General features: G+C 40.5%; 1 protein-coding gene across 1 annotated transcript in view; it reads left to right on the plus strand.

Annotated features, from left to right (window-relative positions):
- Nucleotides 1-16,051, plus strand: part of LOC145395180 (WD and tetratricopeptide repeats protein 1-like) — a 66,522-nt gene that overhangs the window by 40,883 nt on the left and 9,588 nt on the right. The window contains exons 10-13 of the mRNA XM_080268870.1: nt 974-1,054; nt 5,808-5,962; nt 6,724-6,874; nt 11,435-11,627. Coding sequence (XP_080124996.1) covers nt 974-1,054; nt 5,808-5,962; nt 6,724-6,874; nt 11,435-11,627 — 580 coding nt within the window. The remainder of the gene's footprint in view (nt 1-973; nt 1,055-5,807; nt 5,963-6,723; nt 6,875-11,434; nt 11,628-16,051) is intronic.

The raw sequence follows: 16,051 nt of genomic DNA on the forward strand, positions 1-16,051 counted from the left end.
CGATTTATCATGTCATCAGATTATAACCTCCAGAAGAGTTTAACCCTTTTACTGCCTTGATTTGTCTTTACTGAGCAAAATCACCTATTGTGAAAACCTCAGACTGCTAGGATTTTTTTTTTTTCTTTTTTGAGTACAGCAACATCCTCTGCTGAATTAAATACCCAAGTGTTTCAACTGTAGTGAAAGGGTTAAGGAGTCCTTTAGTCTGTTGGGTATTCGTACCATGTGTGAATACCCTGTATTGGAAAATGGTTGATGATGATGATTATGTTGTATTAGCAGTCCTGTAAGTGGAGATCAGTTTCATACAGGCCTGCATTGGATTTTCCTGCCCTGTGTGTATGTCGAAAAATGATGATGATGATGATGATGATGATATACTAGCCAAACTTGCAAGTATAGAATGTTTTCAAAGAGTCCTGCTTTGGATTTCCCAACTTTCACAGAAAGTTGGGAAGTGCATGATGATGGTGTATTAGCAGTCCTGAAGGTATAAAATTAATTTCAAAGAGCCCTGCACTAGATATACCCATTCTTTGAATATTAGAATATGGGTTATAATGATGAAGTAAGTTAGTAACTGTACTGTATTTTATATTATACAGTAAATTTATCATCTGTCTCTCTATCTGTAGCCTGACTGCACAATCCTGTAAGAGGTGGCTGTTTGTTTTTTGAGTTAGTTGTTTTACAAGGAGGGACACTAACCCTTGGCAAACCCACTTGTTGGCACATAGGGAACATGTACTGGTTGGTTTTATGATTACCACCCAGTGTTGTAAATGGTTTACTGGCTTTCAGGAAACCATTTAGCCTGTCACTCAGTGTAAAACCACCTGAAAAGGAAAGAAGAGTAATAAAAAGTGACAGGAAAGATGGGAGATTTTGGAAGAGAGGAGGGCAGACAGAAAAAGAATGATATAGGAGAAGGAAGAATTAGGTGGCACTACATAATGCTATTAATTTGCAGGGATGGTGACATATATGCTGCATTAAGGGATTGCTTTACTGCTCTTGACATAGATCCTCACCATGTAAAAGCACATTTCAGGTAAGTGACCTGTATATGCCTGGCAGACCTCTTATAATTTCTAAACTGTACGTCAGTATTCTAACCCATTCAGTTTATTATTTATTTTTTTTTTTTGGACCATTGACCATGCCAACATGTGTAAGCCCTTTACCACAGCATTCCATCCACAACATACATTCTGATATGAAAATCTTCCATTGATCACTCTTTGTTTACCTCCCTGTATGATTTTCATAAATCCTTGTCTTTTTCATGAGCTTCTCCTCTCTCCCTCACTGCAGATATTTGATTCATGCATCCTCTGCCAATCCTAAAGGCACCTTGTTCATCACGCACCAGGCTTTTTGACGTATTCCTTTGCTGTAGTTCTTAATACCTCTTTATACTATTCGACAGACTTCGTTATGCTTGGGGTACTTTTTACAAAATGTGTGAGAAGTGTTATGCTCGTGACAATAAAACTCAGACATGCAAGAAAACAGGATGCATGCAGATTGTTGTGAACAAAAATGATAATGTTGATATGGATAAGGAGGGATTCACTGGGTGACAGAACAAAGAATAGTGCACTGCAAGAGACATTTGGCATAAGAAATATCAGTGAAGCGATGCTGTCTGGTATGTTGAGATGGTTTGGACATAATGAGAGGAGGGAGGAAGGTCATGGATGTGAATGTGGAGGGAAGATTCCCCAGAGAACAGTGCGGGGTGAAGTCTTGTGTGAAGATCTCTGGGCTAAGGGACAGAGCAGAGAAAGGGTTCAAGACCACAACATATGGAAAACTGCCACATACATATATATATATATATATATATATGTATATACAGTAGAGAGAGAGAGAGAGAGAGAGAGTACATGGATGGATGGATGGGACTATCGGATAATAATAATGTTAAAAACAAAACTGTAGAGAAAATTGATGAGGTTGGTAATGAAAAGTAAAGGGTGTATTGCTTGCCACTAATGGACGAGAGCATGGCTGTTGGTGTGGAGTTCTGTGAATGTCCGTGAGCATCAAGCTTTGAAAGTAAATGTAGATAGCAGCAAGGTGATGTTGATAGAGAAGGTTACTCACAGTGAGGTATGATAGTAAATAGGGAGATGCTCAGATTTTGGAGGAGATTAAATGCCCAGTAATGGAAAAGAGAGGTAAATGTGCAAAGGAAGTAAAAAGTATACTAGCACAGGGAAGAAAAATGACTGGAAATACGAAGACCGTGATATGAACTAGAAGTCTGAGTTTGGTAGCTGCAAGAAGCTTGCGTGAAAGCTTTAGTACTTACACTAACATGATGAGTGTGAGACTTTATTGTGGTATGGAAATGAAAAGTCAAGAGTAAGAGCAGTGGATATGGGGTTATTGAGCATTTTATGTGGTGGAGAGTGAATAGGATAAGGCTTAACATGATTTTTGAAAGAGGTTGAATAAGGAAGTTTGTGGCTACCAGGGTCAGAAAGTGTGCTCTTACATGTTATAGTCACATAATGAGAATAGGTGTGAATAATGAGAAGGGTGTATCTGAGCGAGTTTGAAGGCAGAAGGGGGTGTGGTCGGCCACAGGAAAGGTGGATAGATATGGTAAGAGTTAGAGGTTGATGAACCCAGAGAACTGACTGTGGATCGAGGTGGTTGAAAGTGTTTTGTACGAAGGAGTGGATGACAGGTTTGGCAGCCCTGTTTTTTTCATGGTGATGTGAAAATCATTAGAGTGTTTCTGTATGATAGGTACAATAATATGAAGTGCATGTATTTACCTAATTGTGATATACAGGAATTGAGCTACGCTTGTGGGGTCCTGTCTCTGTTTCTCAGTAAGTCAAATTTTGTTTTAAACTCTTTTAAGTTTTTAGACTGGACGATCTCTTTGCCAGACTATTCCTCAGGTCTATACATCTATAAGGAAAACTATATTTCTTGATATCCTTCAAGCAGCTTGGTTTCTTGAGTTTCATTCCTTGTCCTCTTGTTACTCTCTTATCCCATACAAACAGATCTTCTTTGTCAATTTTATCTACTTCCATCATGATCCTGAACATTGCAATCATGTCTCTTCTCTTTCTCCTTTCTTCTAAGGAAGGCATATCCAGCTTTTCCAACCTCTCTCTATATGACAGATCTGCCAGACTGAGGACTATTTTGGTTGCTGTTCTTTGTATTCTCTCAATCTTGTTTATATCTTTCTTTTTGTATGGGGACCACACTACCGCTGCATATTCTAACCTGGGGCGAATCATGGCCACTGTCAAATTTTTCATCATCTCTTCATCCATATAATGAAAAGCTACTCTTATATTACTCAGGAATTTATACGTCTCTCTAACTGCCTTGTTAATGTGTTTTTCAGGTGACAAACTATCCTGGACCAGCACTCCCAAATCTTTCTTTTCTCTCGCTTTTGTGATTGGTTCATTACCCATTGCATAATTCAGTGATGGCCTCCTGGTACTTTTACCCATTTCCAATATTTTACATTTCTTTGCATTAAATTTCATTTCCCACATCCGGCTCCAATCGTGTATCCTTTCCAGATCCTTCTGCAGCATTTTACAATCCTCCTCAACCTCTACCTTCCTCATGATTTTTGCATCATCTGCAAACAGACTTGCATAACTGTTCACTCCATCTACCATATCATTTACATAAATCAGGAACATTATTGGCACCAACACCGTGCCCTGTGGGACTCCACTTGTTGCTTCCCTCCATCCAGACATCCTATCCTTTATTAATGTCCTCATTTGTCTCTCAAAAAGTCTCTCATCCATTCCATGTGTTTGAATATTTATGCCCATGTGGTGGAGTCAGGATTCAGGGGGCATGAATGATAACTGAATGACAATGTAGCTCATGTAGTTGGGCAGTCTTTGTAGTTTTCCCCTCTGTTAGGTGTTTTCTTGCTCTCTGGACCTTGTCTCACCCCATCCTTAGGCAGAAAAAAAGAGATGATGATGATAATTGATGATGATGATTGATGATGATGATGATGATGATAATTGATGATGATGATGATTGATGATGATGATGATGATGATAACCCTTGACACAAAAGAGGAGCCCCTTGTTAGTCAGGAGAGGCAAGACAGTTCCCTGAATTTTCTGTCATTGTCGTCACATTCTAACAGTGGAGGTAACTTATTCCACTGATCCCACACCTAGCATGTCCCCATTTGACAGAACTCCTCCATGTATTGCAAATAATTGTGTACAGTAGGGACCCGCAACTAATGTTTTTTGACTAGCAATTTCAGGTATAGCGATAGGATAGAATTAGTCTTCAGCTTCATAACTAGCGACAAAAACCTCAAAACTAGCGACTCCGTGGCAATCATCGTCTATCGAGCAAGCCGCGAGGCACATTTCGACTCATTTTCCTAGCGAGCGAGTCTCTTCTAGTGAGTGAGCTGCACCTAGCAAGCGAGTCATATGGCAAGTTTGGATTCACTGTTGTTCTGCCCATCGCTATGCTAGTGCGACCTTGCCCCTTTTTTATACCTGGCTTCACCCATTATTCACTGTTTTCGCTAGCCTCATGGCTCCTGTGGCTGGTGGTGGAAATGGTGATAAACCTAACGACTATGAAGGGTTTGAAAGTGATGATGAGATACTACAGGAGATATGGAGAAAGGCTGGTGCTCGAGAAGGTGGCAATGGTGGAGAGGAGAGTGGCGATGGTGGAGAGGAGGGTGGCGATGATGGTGGTGGCGCATACTCCCAGTAAGCATGCACACTCCCAACTCCCATCTTCTTCTTTCAATAAACTGCATTCTGAGCATTTAATGGTGACTTTTTGTTGCTTTGTCCTATTAATTATAATAAGTATATAAAAATGTGACTACAGCATTTACTGGATAAAAGCAGACAAAAATGGAAAAATAGCTGTACTTTCTAAATGTTCCAGCCTATTTTTATTTTTTGCTTTATAAAGTTTGCCTGCAAACAGCGGTTTCATGACTAGCGAGGTTTCATCAGTCTCTTAAGATCACTAGCTGCGAGGCCCTGCCGTACCCAGGTGACGCTTTCCATTATGTTGTCCGTGTCTTAGATGCTTCTGTGTATTGTACACTGAAAATTATTTACATTCTTCTGAAGGCGTGAATGATGAGTGAGTAGATGTGTGGTTCATGTTATTGGGCTGTTTGTTGCTAGATCTCCTACTTTTATACTTTTCTTTCCTATAGTGTATCTGGTTCTGAGCAGAATTAGGATAATGTGTGCAGAGCATTATGTTTTTGAGGTGAAGTGAAGGTTTCAGAAGCTTAAAAAATATAAAAATGTTTGTCTGGCTCATTTTATTGGTTATGCTGTTGATAGTTCTTACACATATGTACTTTCTTTTTCCTTGTGTCTGGGTCCGACCTCACCTGGTTATGATGAGATGGTGATGATTTTTTCACTTAGGCAGGTGATGCCGTAGATGTATCTGATACCAGCAGTCATACTTATAAGTGAAGTTTATGCTAAAAATTCCCACAACTTTTTCCATATAAATTGGGGGAAACTGGCATATCAGCTTTAGAGATAATGGTGGAACTTTAGTTGAAAATTTTTGTGTAATATGTTGTGAACCTAATATGGTAGCATGCTGTTGTGACCCCAGGATTATCTGAACATGAAACTGGTGGACTGCAGGCTGAAGTTGCCCAACCCATGCAGTCTGTCTACCCTCTTCTTTTCAAAGTGACATTTATAAAGAGGACTTGCTCTGTAAGAAAACTAAGATAAGCAAATGATAAGTGGGGGTCTAACGCTCATTTCCTTTCATCCTGCAGGCTAGCCAGGTGTTTGCATCAGTTGGGCAGGGAACAGGAGGCACGAGAGTGCTTGGATAACTTCATGGTGAAACATTCTGACCACAGTTCATCTCCAGCGTGCCGAACCTTAGCTAATGATATCACCAAAGCAATCAATAGCAAGCATAAAGAAGGTATGAATACCTTTTGCATGTGTCCCAGAAATTCCTGTATTTTATTAGCAGGCTTATAAAGCCACTCTGAAAATATTCCTTGAAACAAAAATGTCTCATGTTTGGTATAGTAGATGGAAGTATTTCAGTTTACCTGCTTCAGCCTGAGGATGTGTTTTGCATCCTTTTCTTCATGTCTCCATGCAACTGTGTTCTCCTTAGAGGAGATTTTTCGTTTTGAATTGGTTAGATACAGCCTTCCTTGGTCCCTACAGTGTGAGAGGTCCACCCCAAGGTGAATGCAATTGGAGTAAAAGGCATCATGGGATTGAAGGGACTAAAAGCTGCTATAAATACAAACCTAATCATGCATGTGGCTTACTTCCTGTAGTTTTCAGTTAGTGTGGGAAGATGTTTGGATTTTAGTTAAGTTAGTCCCTCCCCATAAAACAAATAACTCAAAGTCAAATGACCACCCCTTACGGGATTGTAGCGTCTGGCAATAGATAGATAGGTCAAAACTCAGACAAAAATTTCTGTTCTGCTCTGAAAAGACAAAGGACAAAGCTAGGGCACTGATGGTCCCAGAGGGGCTGATAAAACAACAAAAGGAAGTATTGACTGGGATGGATGGCAGTTTAAAGTGCAAAGAAAATCAGTGATATGAAAGAAAGATACATTATATTAACTTGACTTAAGCTTATTTGATTGAAGGATATACTGGTGCAGTTTTTTATATATTTGTTTATTTTTTTCCTATCTCTCCCTTTTTTTCTTTTCAGGGTCAGAAAGTGAGAACACCAATGACATAACATTCCAAATGCCAGGCGCAGAGGAGCAGGCTTGGAGGAAACGAGCAGCAGATTACCACAAGTCTTATTGTGGACACTGCAACACCCTCACAGACATCAAAGAAGCTATCTTCCTTGGAGAGTAAGCATATGGAAGAGGTTGTAGATAGCATTATATTTATATATTTATTAGGAATAAAAGTCAAGTGATGATGATAATGGGTATCTGTTATGATTAATTTTTATTTATTTACCTTATTATTATTTATTGAGAGAGTGTTTTTGGTTGGTGATATGAATGGTAAATTAGGGAATGTGAAGGTGGATGGAATAGTTGGTGAGTGGGGTGTGCCTGCTGAGATAGATGAGAATGGCAGTGCGTTAGTGGACATTTGTGCTGGGAGGGGGTTGCTGATAGCCAATACCCTCTTCAGGCACAAAATGATCCACAGTTTACATGGCGAGTGATGAGAAGGGTGGGTGGTGAACTGAATGAAAGGAAGGCAATGATTGATTATGTGTGTGTGGATGAAAGGAGGCGAAGATGTGTAGTGGATGTAAGAGCTTATAGAGGTTGGGGGAGTGGACTTTCTGACCACTACTTGGTGGTGGCCAGAATGAAGATCCAAGTAAGATGGAGAAATAAAAGAAGGGAAAGATAGGAGGAAGGAGTAGTTGCAAGGAGAGTGGAAAGATTACAAGAGGATGAGAAAAAGGCAGAATATAAGAGAGAAGTGAAGGAACGATTGGATAAATATGAATTGGAGTGGATGGGGGACGTGGAAGGTGTGTGCAAGATATTCACAGAAGAAATATGTGCAGCATGTGATGTGGTGTGTGGGATGATGAGAAGACGGAAGGGGGTGCAAGGAACAGCATGGTGGAATGAAGAGGTGAGACAGGCTGTGGCACAAAAGAAGAAAGCATACAATGAATGGATGAGAAATAAGGGTGTGGAAGAAGTTGAGAGGCAGAAGAGAGAGTTATATGTAGAAAGGAAGAAAGAGATGAAAAGATTAGTAAGAGAGTAAGAAGAGAGTGGATGAGGAATTTGGAAGGAATTTGAGTGTAAAGTGCAGGGACTTTAAGAAAATGTTCTGGAAAGAGGTGAAGAGAATAAAACAGGGTGGCAGTGAAGTTAGTAGGGAAGTGAAAGATAAAAATGGTGGATTGCTAGTGGAGAAGGGAGAAAAAGTGAGCAGATGGAGAGAACACTTTCAGGAATTGTTGAACATAGAGAATGGAAGTAATGCGAGTATAAGTAGCTGGGGAATGGCTGGCAGAAGGAGGGAGGTGAGAAGACAGGAAGAAATCAGTAGGATGGAAGTTGTGGGAGTAATGAAGAAAGTCAAATTGGGGAAAGCCCCAGGAATAGATGGAGTGTTTGGTGAAATGCTGAAGCATAGGGGAGAGATAGTAGTAGAATGGATGTGGAAGATGTGCAGATTGGCCTGGGAGGAAGGTAGAGTCCTGGAGGATTGGACGTCAGGTATAATTATTCTCTTGTAGAAGGGAAAAGGGGAAAAAGAAGTTTGTGGTAATCACAGGGGCATTTTTCTTCTTAGTGTAATAGGAAAAGTGTATGGTAGGATACTTATTGACAGAGTTAGGGAAATAACAGAGGAATTAGTTGGAGAAGAACAGGGAGGCTTTAGGAAGGGAAGAGGTTGTGTAGATCAGATACTCATTCATAGATCTTTAGTGGAAAAGTTTCAATAGAAGGGAAAGAAGTTGCATGCGGCTTTCATGGATTTGGAGAAAGCATATGACAGGGTGGATAGACAAGGATTGTGGAAAGTTTTAAGAATATATGGAGTAGATGGGCAGTTGTTGAATGCTGTGAAGAGTAAGTATGATGGTGCTATGGCTGCAGTGCGTGTGGCAGGTGAACTGAGTGAATTTTTCTCTTTGAAGGTTGGATTGAAACAGGGATGTGTCATGTCTCCATGGTTGTTCAATCTGTACATGGATGGGGTAATAAAAGAGATACAGGGTAGGGCAGTGGATGTTGGAGTGGCCCTAGTGAGAGAGGGTAGTGTTTGGAAACTCCCTGTACTGTTGTTTGCAGATGATACTGTGTTGTTAAGTGAAGACGAAGGGGAGCTGCAAGGCTTGGTGGATGAGTTTGGAAGAGTGTGTAAGAAACGGAATCTAAAGATGAATGTAAGGAAGAGTAAAGCGATGGTCCTTGAGAGAGGTGAAGTCATTGAAAATACAGCGAGGTTGGATGGTGAGGAAATGGAAAATGTGAGTGTGTTTAAGTACTTTGGGGGGTGTGGTGAGTAAGGATGGAAGTTTGGAGGGTGAAGTGCTTGAAAGGGTACAACAAGGAAGAAACGTTGCTAGTTCCTTGAAAGCAGTGATAAGAAACAGGGAAGTGAGCATGGAAGTGAAGCTTGGACATTGGTGGAAGGACACAAGTCAAGAGTGAGAGCAGTGGAAATGAGTTATTTGAGAGGAGCCTTTGGAATCACATGGAGAGACAGGCTGACAAATGAGGATGTAAAGGAGCATTGTGGTGTGGATGTAGATGTGATGGGAAGCTTTAGGAGGAACACTTTGAGGTGGTTTGGACGTGGAGAGGACGGAGGGTGAAAGACTGACGAGGAGAGTGTATGTGAGTGAGGTGGAGCAGGTGAGAGGGAGGGGGAGGCCGAGGATGAGATGGAGGGATGAAGTGGAGAGGTATATGAGAGAGGAGGGTGTGAGTTGGGAGCAGGACAGTGAAATGGCGGGGAAAAGGGTGACGTGGAGGTGATTTGTTTGTGGCCACCCCGTAAGGGATTAAGGCATCTGGCAATAGATAGATAGATAGATTATTTATTTATTTTTTAATGGAGAGTGATGACTTGATGAGAGAGTTTAAGTACTTGGGTGCAGTGTCTAAAAAGAGAGGTAAATGTATAAAGGAAGTTAAACTAGCATAAGGAAGGAAAGCGGCTATAGTCTCGGGGCACGACTCTGAGGTTGTTTTTATCATACCCTGGCAACCTGCCATTCAGAAGTGCGTCTGATTTCGTGTATGAGACGCATGTGATTCATTTTTAATATGTTTGTTTATAATAATATTTGTGTATAATATATTCGTGGATAATAATGTGATTCGTCTATAATCTGATAAGAAATCTGACACACTTTTGAATGATAGGTTGCCAGGGTACGATAATGACAACCTCAGAGTCGTGTGCCGCGACTATAGTGCTGTGAAGGTACAGTATTATTAAACAGAAGTCTGGATGTGGTGGCATCAAGAGTACTGTATGAAGGAATTCTAGTTCCCACAATGACATATGGGCATAAGACTCAAGTGTGACATGAAAACAGAAAGTTTAAGTTAAAGCAGTCGATTTTGGATTGTTGTGAAATGTGTGTGGAGAGTGTAGGATAAGGACTATATTAATATATTTCATCACAAGGAATACAATAATATGATTCATGAAAGATACAATTTTGTAGTAGGAGAAGTCATGGACAAAAGAGCTGAAGAGAGTATGCATGGATGGTATGGACATATTGAGAGAATTGGTTAAAAAAAGGTGGTGAAAAGGGTATATGGGAGTGAGTTTGACAGAGAGAGGAGGAGTTGTGGTGGGCCATGGTGGATAGGTATTCTTTTGTAATTGAATGTGCAAGAAAGCATGGTATGGGTGTCAGTGAAGCTATGAAACTGAAAAGGGATCAAGTAGGTTGGATGAATTTTGTATTGAGAAGTGCATGACAACCCTTTTTGACCTGATAGTCATCAGGTTAGTACTCTCTGACTGGTAATTATGAAGCACCCGTGTATGGAAAGGTTTGCCTATAAGGTGTTGTCAGGATTCCAGGGACTTGAATGGTGTGTGAATAAGTGCATAGCCCATTTCATTGGGTGTGGTGTTGAGTAATTCCCATTTTTTTAACATGTGGGTGGGAAAAAGAGGTGGGATGGTAATGATGACTTGAGTCTTTGTAAGTGCTTGCGTGTATGTAGACAGTGAGGGACGCAAGTAGTGAATACATGGCATAAAGTTGAATGATCTGAGACAAGAATTTGTTCAGTCAAGATTTTTTTTATTTTGCTGGTTTCAGTAATTTTCAGATACTGTAGATCCATGCATCCATGCATTGTCCAATCCTGCATTGCCCCATGAGGAGTGTAGGAGCCTGGGGCTAGACAGTTGGTTCTGACATTTAAGATGAGAGTGACCAGCCTCACTCATCCCTGAGTAGCATTACTTGAGCAATAAACCCCAACCATCCCTTGGATATAAACCTTCACTGGCACAATCCTATTGGAGCACAATAATTACCCACTAAACCATCAGGTGCCAAAATTTGGTTATGTGGTTACCAGCCAGCATAGTAAATGGTTTCCTGGTGTACAGGAAAAAACTGTGAAGAAAGTTTATTTCCTTAATGCACTTGCCGTCTGTGACCCATTTTTGCAGGGTGGCACCTGAAAGCATAGAGAATATCGGCCTCAGTAACTCAGGTTTGTTCTTTAAGCTGACATTATAATATTCTTGACTGCATACCAAAGTAGACCTCAAGCAGACAGGCCATGCTGATTATTCAGCAGTTTATCCTGAATGCTTCATCACTCACTCTCCTTGTGTGATGATGTCTTGTTACTACCAGACAATTTTATTTAGTTAAGTAGAGACTTTATGTGTGATTCGAATGCTGCATGAACCTTTGCCTGATTTCAACTTATTCTTTTCAGTGATGGTCAGTTCATCGCAGCTGGGTCTGATGATGGCAACCTGTTTGTGTGGGACCGTCACTCTACCAACCTAGTGCGTGTGGTGCCGGGTGATGAGTCAATTGTCAACTGTGTCCAGGCCCACCCTCACACCTGCCTTCTGGCCACCAGTGGTATTGAGCCTGTTGTCAAGCTGTGGGCACCACTTCCTCAGGTATCATCATATCTTTCATGTTATTAAAGACTTTGGCCATTTAAGGGGGAGGCAGTGGCCAAATTGGTAGAGAAGTGGCTTGCAGTCCTAATGGACCCAGGGTTGAATCCTGGCTGGGGCAGGGAACAGTTTGAGGATATGAATTTCGCTAAAGCAGACTTTACTTATATACCAAAAGGCCTGCCAACATGTAAAAATACCCTCGCCAATACCAATGCACCAGTCCTGTATAAAACAGCCCTAGCATGTATTCAATATGGACGGTGGGTGTTAGCAGGGAAGTAGTGACATGTAGAGGTGCATGGTATGTAGGAGGAGCACTGGGCCTTGGGAGCTGGTTGTGAAGCCTACACCCTGAGTAGCACGCACGCACGCACGCACGCAGGTGCACACACACACACACGAGCAGCCGGAGAGAGAGGTCGTCCCAGGCATCGCTCCTAACTTTGAGTAGTTTCAGGAATTTTGTCTGTCCTGTCTCCTAGGGTCTTTCTTTAAATTTAAAATAATGAAAGTTGGTAGACTACCAAAAATGTAAAGATTTGTTGGCAATAGTATACATGAATGTTTGTGGCTTATTCGGTAACAGCTGTTTAGGTACTTTACCGGTACGTTAAAGATGGCCGAAAATGTAAACAATGAGGGAATGGAATTTCAAGGATTTGATGCTAATACTAATGTCATGGACCTGGTGAAAACATTAATTATGAGGATTAGTGAACTCGAAAAAAAAGTAGAGAATCTAGTGATAAAGGATGTGTCAGGAAATACGGAAACCACCGTACAGAGTCTAATCCAGTCCAACGAAACAGCCAATGAAGAGATTAAGAATTTGAAGAGGGAGAATGTTGAACTGAGGAGGAAACTTGAAGAGAGTACTAATAAAACGGAGAAGGTGAGTAATGTACTAGAAGAACACAAGGCAAAGTGGGCACACGTAGAAGAAGAACAGAAAGAAGTGGTCAGCTTAAGAGAGATCATCCAGGAAGAAAGGGAAATGAACAAGAAAGAAATGGAAGAAAATGTAGTGAAAATACTGAAGAAAAAAGAGAAAATAGTGAGAGAAACTGTAGAAAGGAACAGATGTGTGGTAGTATTTGGAAACAGGGAAGAGGAAGAAAAGGTTAGGTTCGCAAGACTCGAGAAAGACACGAACATGGTGAGAGGAATATTAGGCAAGATTGACCCCGAAGGAGACAAGTGGGTAAAAGAAATTGAGGAAGTAAGGAGGATAGGGCCTTATAAGAAAGGGGAAACAAGACCAATGAGAGTCAAGTTTACATCAGAAAGTGTAATAAATGAGATACTTAAAGTGACCTGGAAATTAAGCAAAGAGGCGGGGATGGAAAATATTATAATAAGAAAAGATCTGAATGAAGAAGAAAGAGAAGTTTTAAAATCATTAAAGGAAGAAGTAAAGGAAAAAAATGATAAGAGGACAGAGGAAGAACGTAATACTTTTTTTTGGAGAGTATTGGATATGAAAGTAAGGAAATGGTATTTAAGGAAATAGAAGTGAAGGAAACTAGGGGTGATGGTTGTGAAAGATCAGAAGTTGAAGAAGTGGTACGGACAGAGAGTAGGAGAGAAGAGGGTATTAATAATGTCAAAAATAATTTGAAGGTGATATATACTAATGTTGATGGTTTCATATCGACAAGGATCGAAATTAATGATTTCTTGAGAGAACATGAACCTGATGTCATGTGCCTTGTAGAGACCAAATTAAGAGAAGATATTGATGTTCATTTGGGAGATGGTAAATACAAACTGTGGAGAAAAGACAGGAAAGAAAAAAGGGAGGAGGAGTGATGATAGCAGTGAAGAACAACATAAATGTAGATACTGTGGAAATGGGAGAAGGCAGGGCTGAAGTGATATATATGAAATTAGAAACTGGAGAGAATGTTAAGAGAGATATGGCGGTAGTGTATGTTCCCCCAAAGACGAGAGCATGGAAGGATGACGAATACCATGAGATGTTGTCAGATATGGCTAGCTACTTGCAAAAAATAATTGAGAAGAGCAATAATATAATTTTGGTGGGTGACTTTAATTGTAAAGAGGTGAACTGGGAGGAATGGTACTCGGGAGGCGGCGAGGATTCGTGGGGTACTATGTTATTAAATATAATAATGAATAATGTGATGACGCAGTGGGTCAAAGAAGAGACACGGTTTCGAGGTGAGGACACACCAGCAAGGTTAGATTTACTGTTCACCAAAGAACCCGATGTAATAGAATCATTGGAATATCTCTGTCCTTTGGGAAAAAGTGATCACGTGGTCATTGAGTTCCAGATGTTAATAGGAAACGTCGAGCCAAGAGACGAGCTTCATAGACAGGGAAGATACAACTTTGGCAAAGCAAATTTTACAGGATTGAGAAACTTTTTTGAAAATGCGGATTGGAGAAAATTCAGAGAAACAAGAGAGATACAGAGGAAGTGGGATATCTTTCTAGACCTCTATAATTTGGGAGTGGAAAAATTTGTACCAAGAGTAAGAGGGAAAGAAAACAGGAAAAAGGAGTGGTTTAATAGAAGGTGTATGATAACCAAAAAAGAGAGAGATAGGCGTGGAACAATTGGAGAAAGAGAGGTAACGACAGAACAGAGGAAGAATATAAAAGAACAAGAAGCGAATACACAAGAATATGTAGGGAAGAAGAAAGGAATTTTGAAAAAGGTATAATTGACAAATGCAAGGATGAACCCAAACTGTTTTACAGATTTGTTAATGGCAAACTGAAACAAAAGGAAGGAATCACCAAGCTGAAAGTAGATGGAGAGGTCTTTAAGGATGCGGCAATGCAAGCAGAAATAATGAACAAACGTTTCCAGTCAGTTTTCACTAAAGAAAAGGAGCTTGTGGAAGGGGAGGGAGTGATTAGAAATGTTCCGGTGATGAAAGATATAAAAGTGGAGGTGCAGGAAGTGTATAAATTACTGGAAACTCAAGATGTAAGGAAAGCCCCAGGACCTGATGGAATTTCTAATTGGGTACTGAAGGAATGCAGAGAACAACTGGCGGATAAAATTCACAGCTTAATTGTATGCTCACTGGAATAGTGGAAAGTGCCAAAAGAATGGAAGAGGGCAAATGTGGTACCAATTTACAAGGGAGGAAACAGGGAAGAACCCCTGAATTATAGACCAGTGTCTCTAACCAGCATGGTCGCAAAATTGTGTGAGAGAATCCTGAAAGACAGATGGATAAAATATCTGGAAGAGATGAATATTTTGGCTGAATGTCAGTTTGGATTCAGAAGTGGAAGGTCATGTGTTTCAAACTTGTTGAGCTTTTACTCAAGAGCGATTGATGTGGTACAGGAGAGAGATGGTTGGGTGGATTGTGTGTACTTAGACTTAGAGAAGGCCTTTGACAAGGTACCTCATAAGAGACTAATGTGGAAACTAGAATATATAGGAGGACTAAAGGGGAAACTTCTGGAATGGATGAGAGACTTTTTGAGAGACAGACAAATGAGGACAGTAATAAAGGAAAAGATGTCTGGATGGAGGGAAGTAACAAGTGGAGTCCCTCAAGGCTCAGTGTTGGCGCCAGTAATGTTCCTGATTTACGTAAATGATATGGTAGATGGAGTGAACAGTTATGCGAGTCTGTTTGCTGATGATGTAAAGATCTTGAGGAAGATAGAGGTTGAGGAGGATTGTAAAATACTGCAGGAGGATTTGGATAGGATACACAATTGGAGCCGGACGTGGGAAATGAAATTTAATGTAAAGAAATGTAAAATATTGGAAATGGGTAAAAGTACCAGGAGACCATCACTGAATTATTTTTTGGGTAATGAATTAATCACAAAAAGGAGAGAAGAGAAAGATTTGGGGGTGCTGGTCCAAGATAGTTTGTCACCAGAAAAGCACATTAACAAGATAGTTGGAGAGACTTATAAGCTCTTGACTAACATAAGAGTAGCATTTCATTATATGGATGAGGAAATGATGAAAAAATTGATAGTGGCCATGATCCGCCCCAGGTTAGAATATGCAGCGGTAGTGTGGTCCCCACACAAAAAGAAAGATATAAACAAGATTGAGAGAATACAAAGAACAGCAACCAAGATGGTCCCCAGTCTGACAGACCTGTCATACAGAGAGAGGCTGGAAAAACTGGATTTGCCTTCGTTAGAGGAAAGGAGAAAGAGGGGAGACATGATTGCGGTGTTCAGGACCATGGTGGGAGTAGATAAAATTGACAAAGAAGATCTGTTTGTATGGGATAAGAGAGCAACAAGAGGACATGGAATGAAATTGAAAAAGTCAAGCTGCTTGAAGGATATCAAGAAATATAGCTTTCCTTACAGAAGTATAGACTTATGGAATAGCCTGGACAAAGAGATCGTCCAGTCTAAAAACTTAAACGAGTTTAAAGTTAAATTCGACTTATTGAGAAACAGCG

The sequence above is a fragment of the Coenobita brevimanus genome, chromosome 30, assembly GCF_032717465.1.
Source record: "Coenobita brevimanus isolate Jiangsu-jjx chromosome 30, ASM3271746v2, whole genome shotgun sequence".
Taxonomy (NCBI): Eukaryota; Metazoa; Arthropoda; class Malacostraca; order Decapoda; family Coenobitidae; genus Coenobita; species Coenobita brevimanus.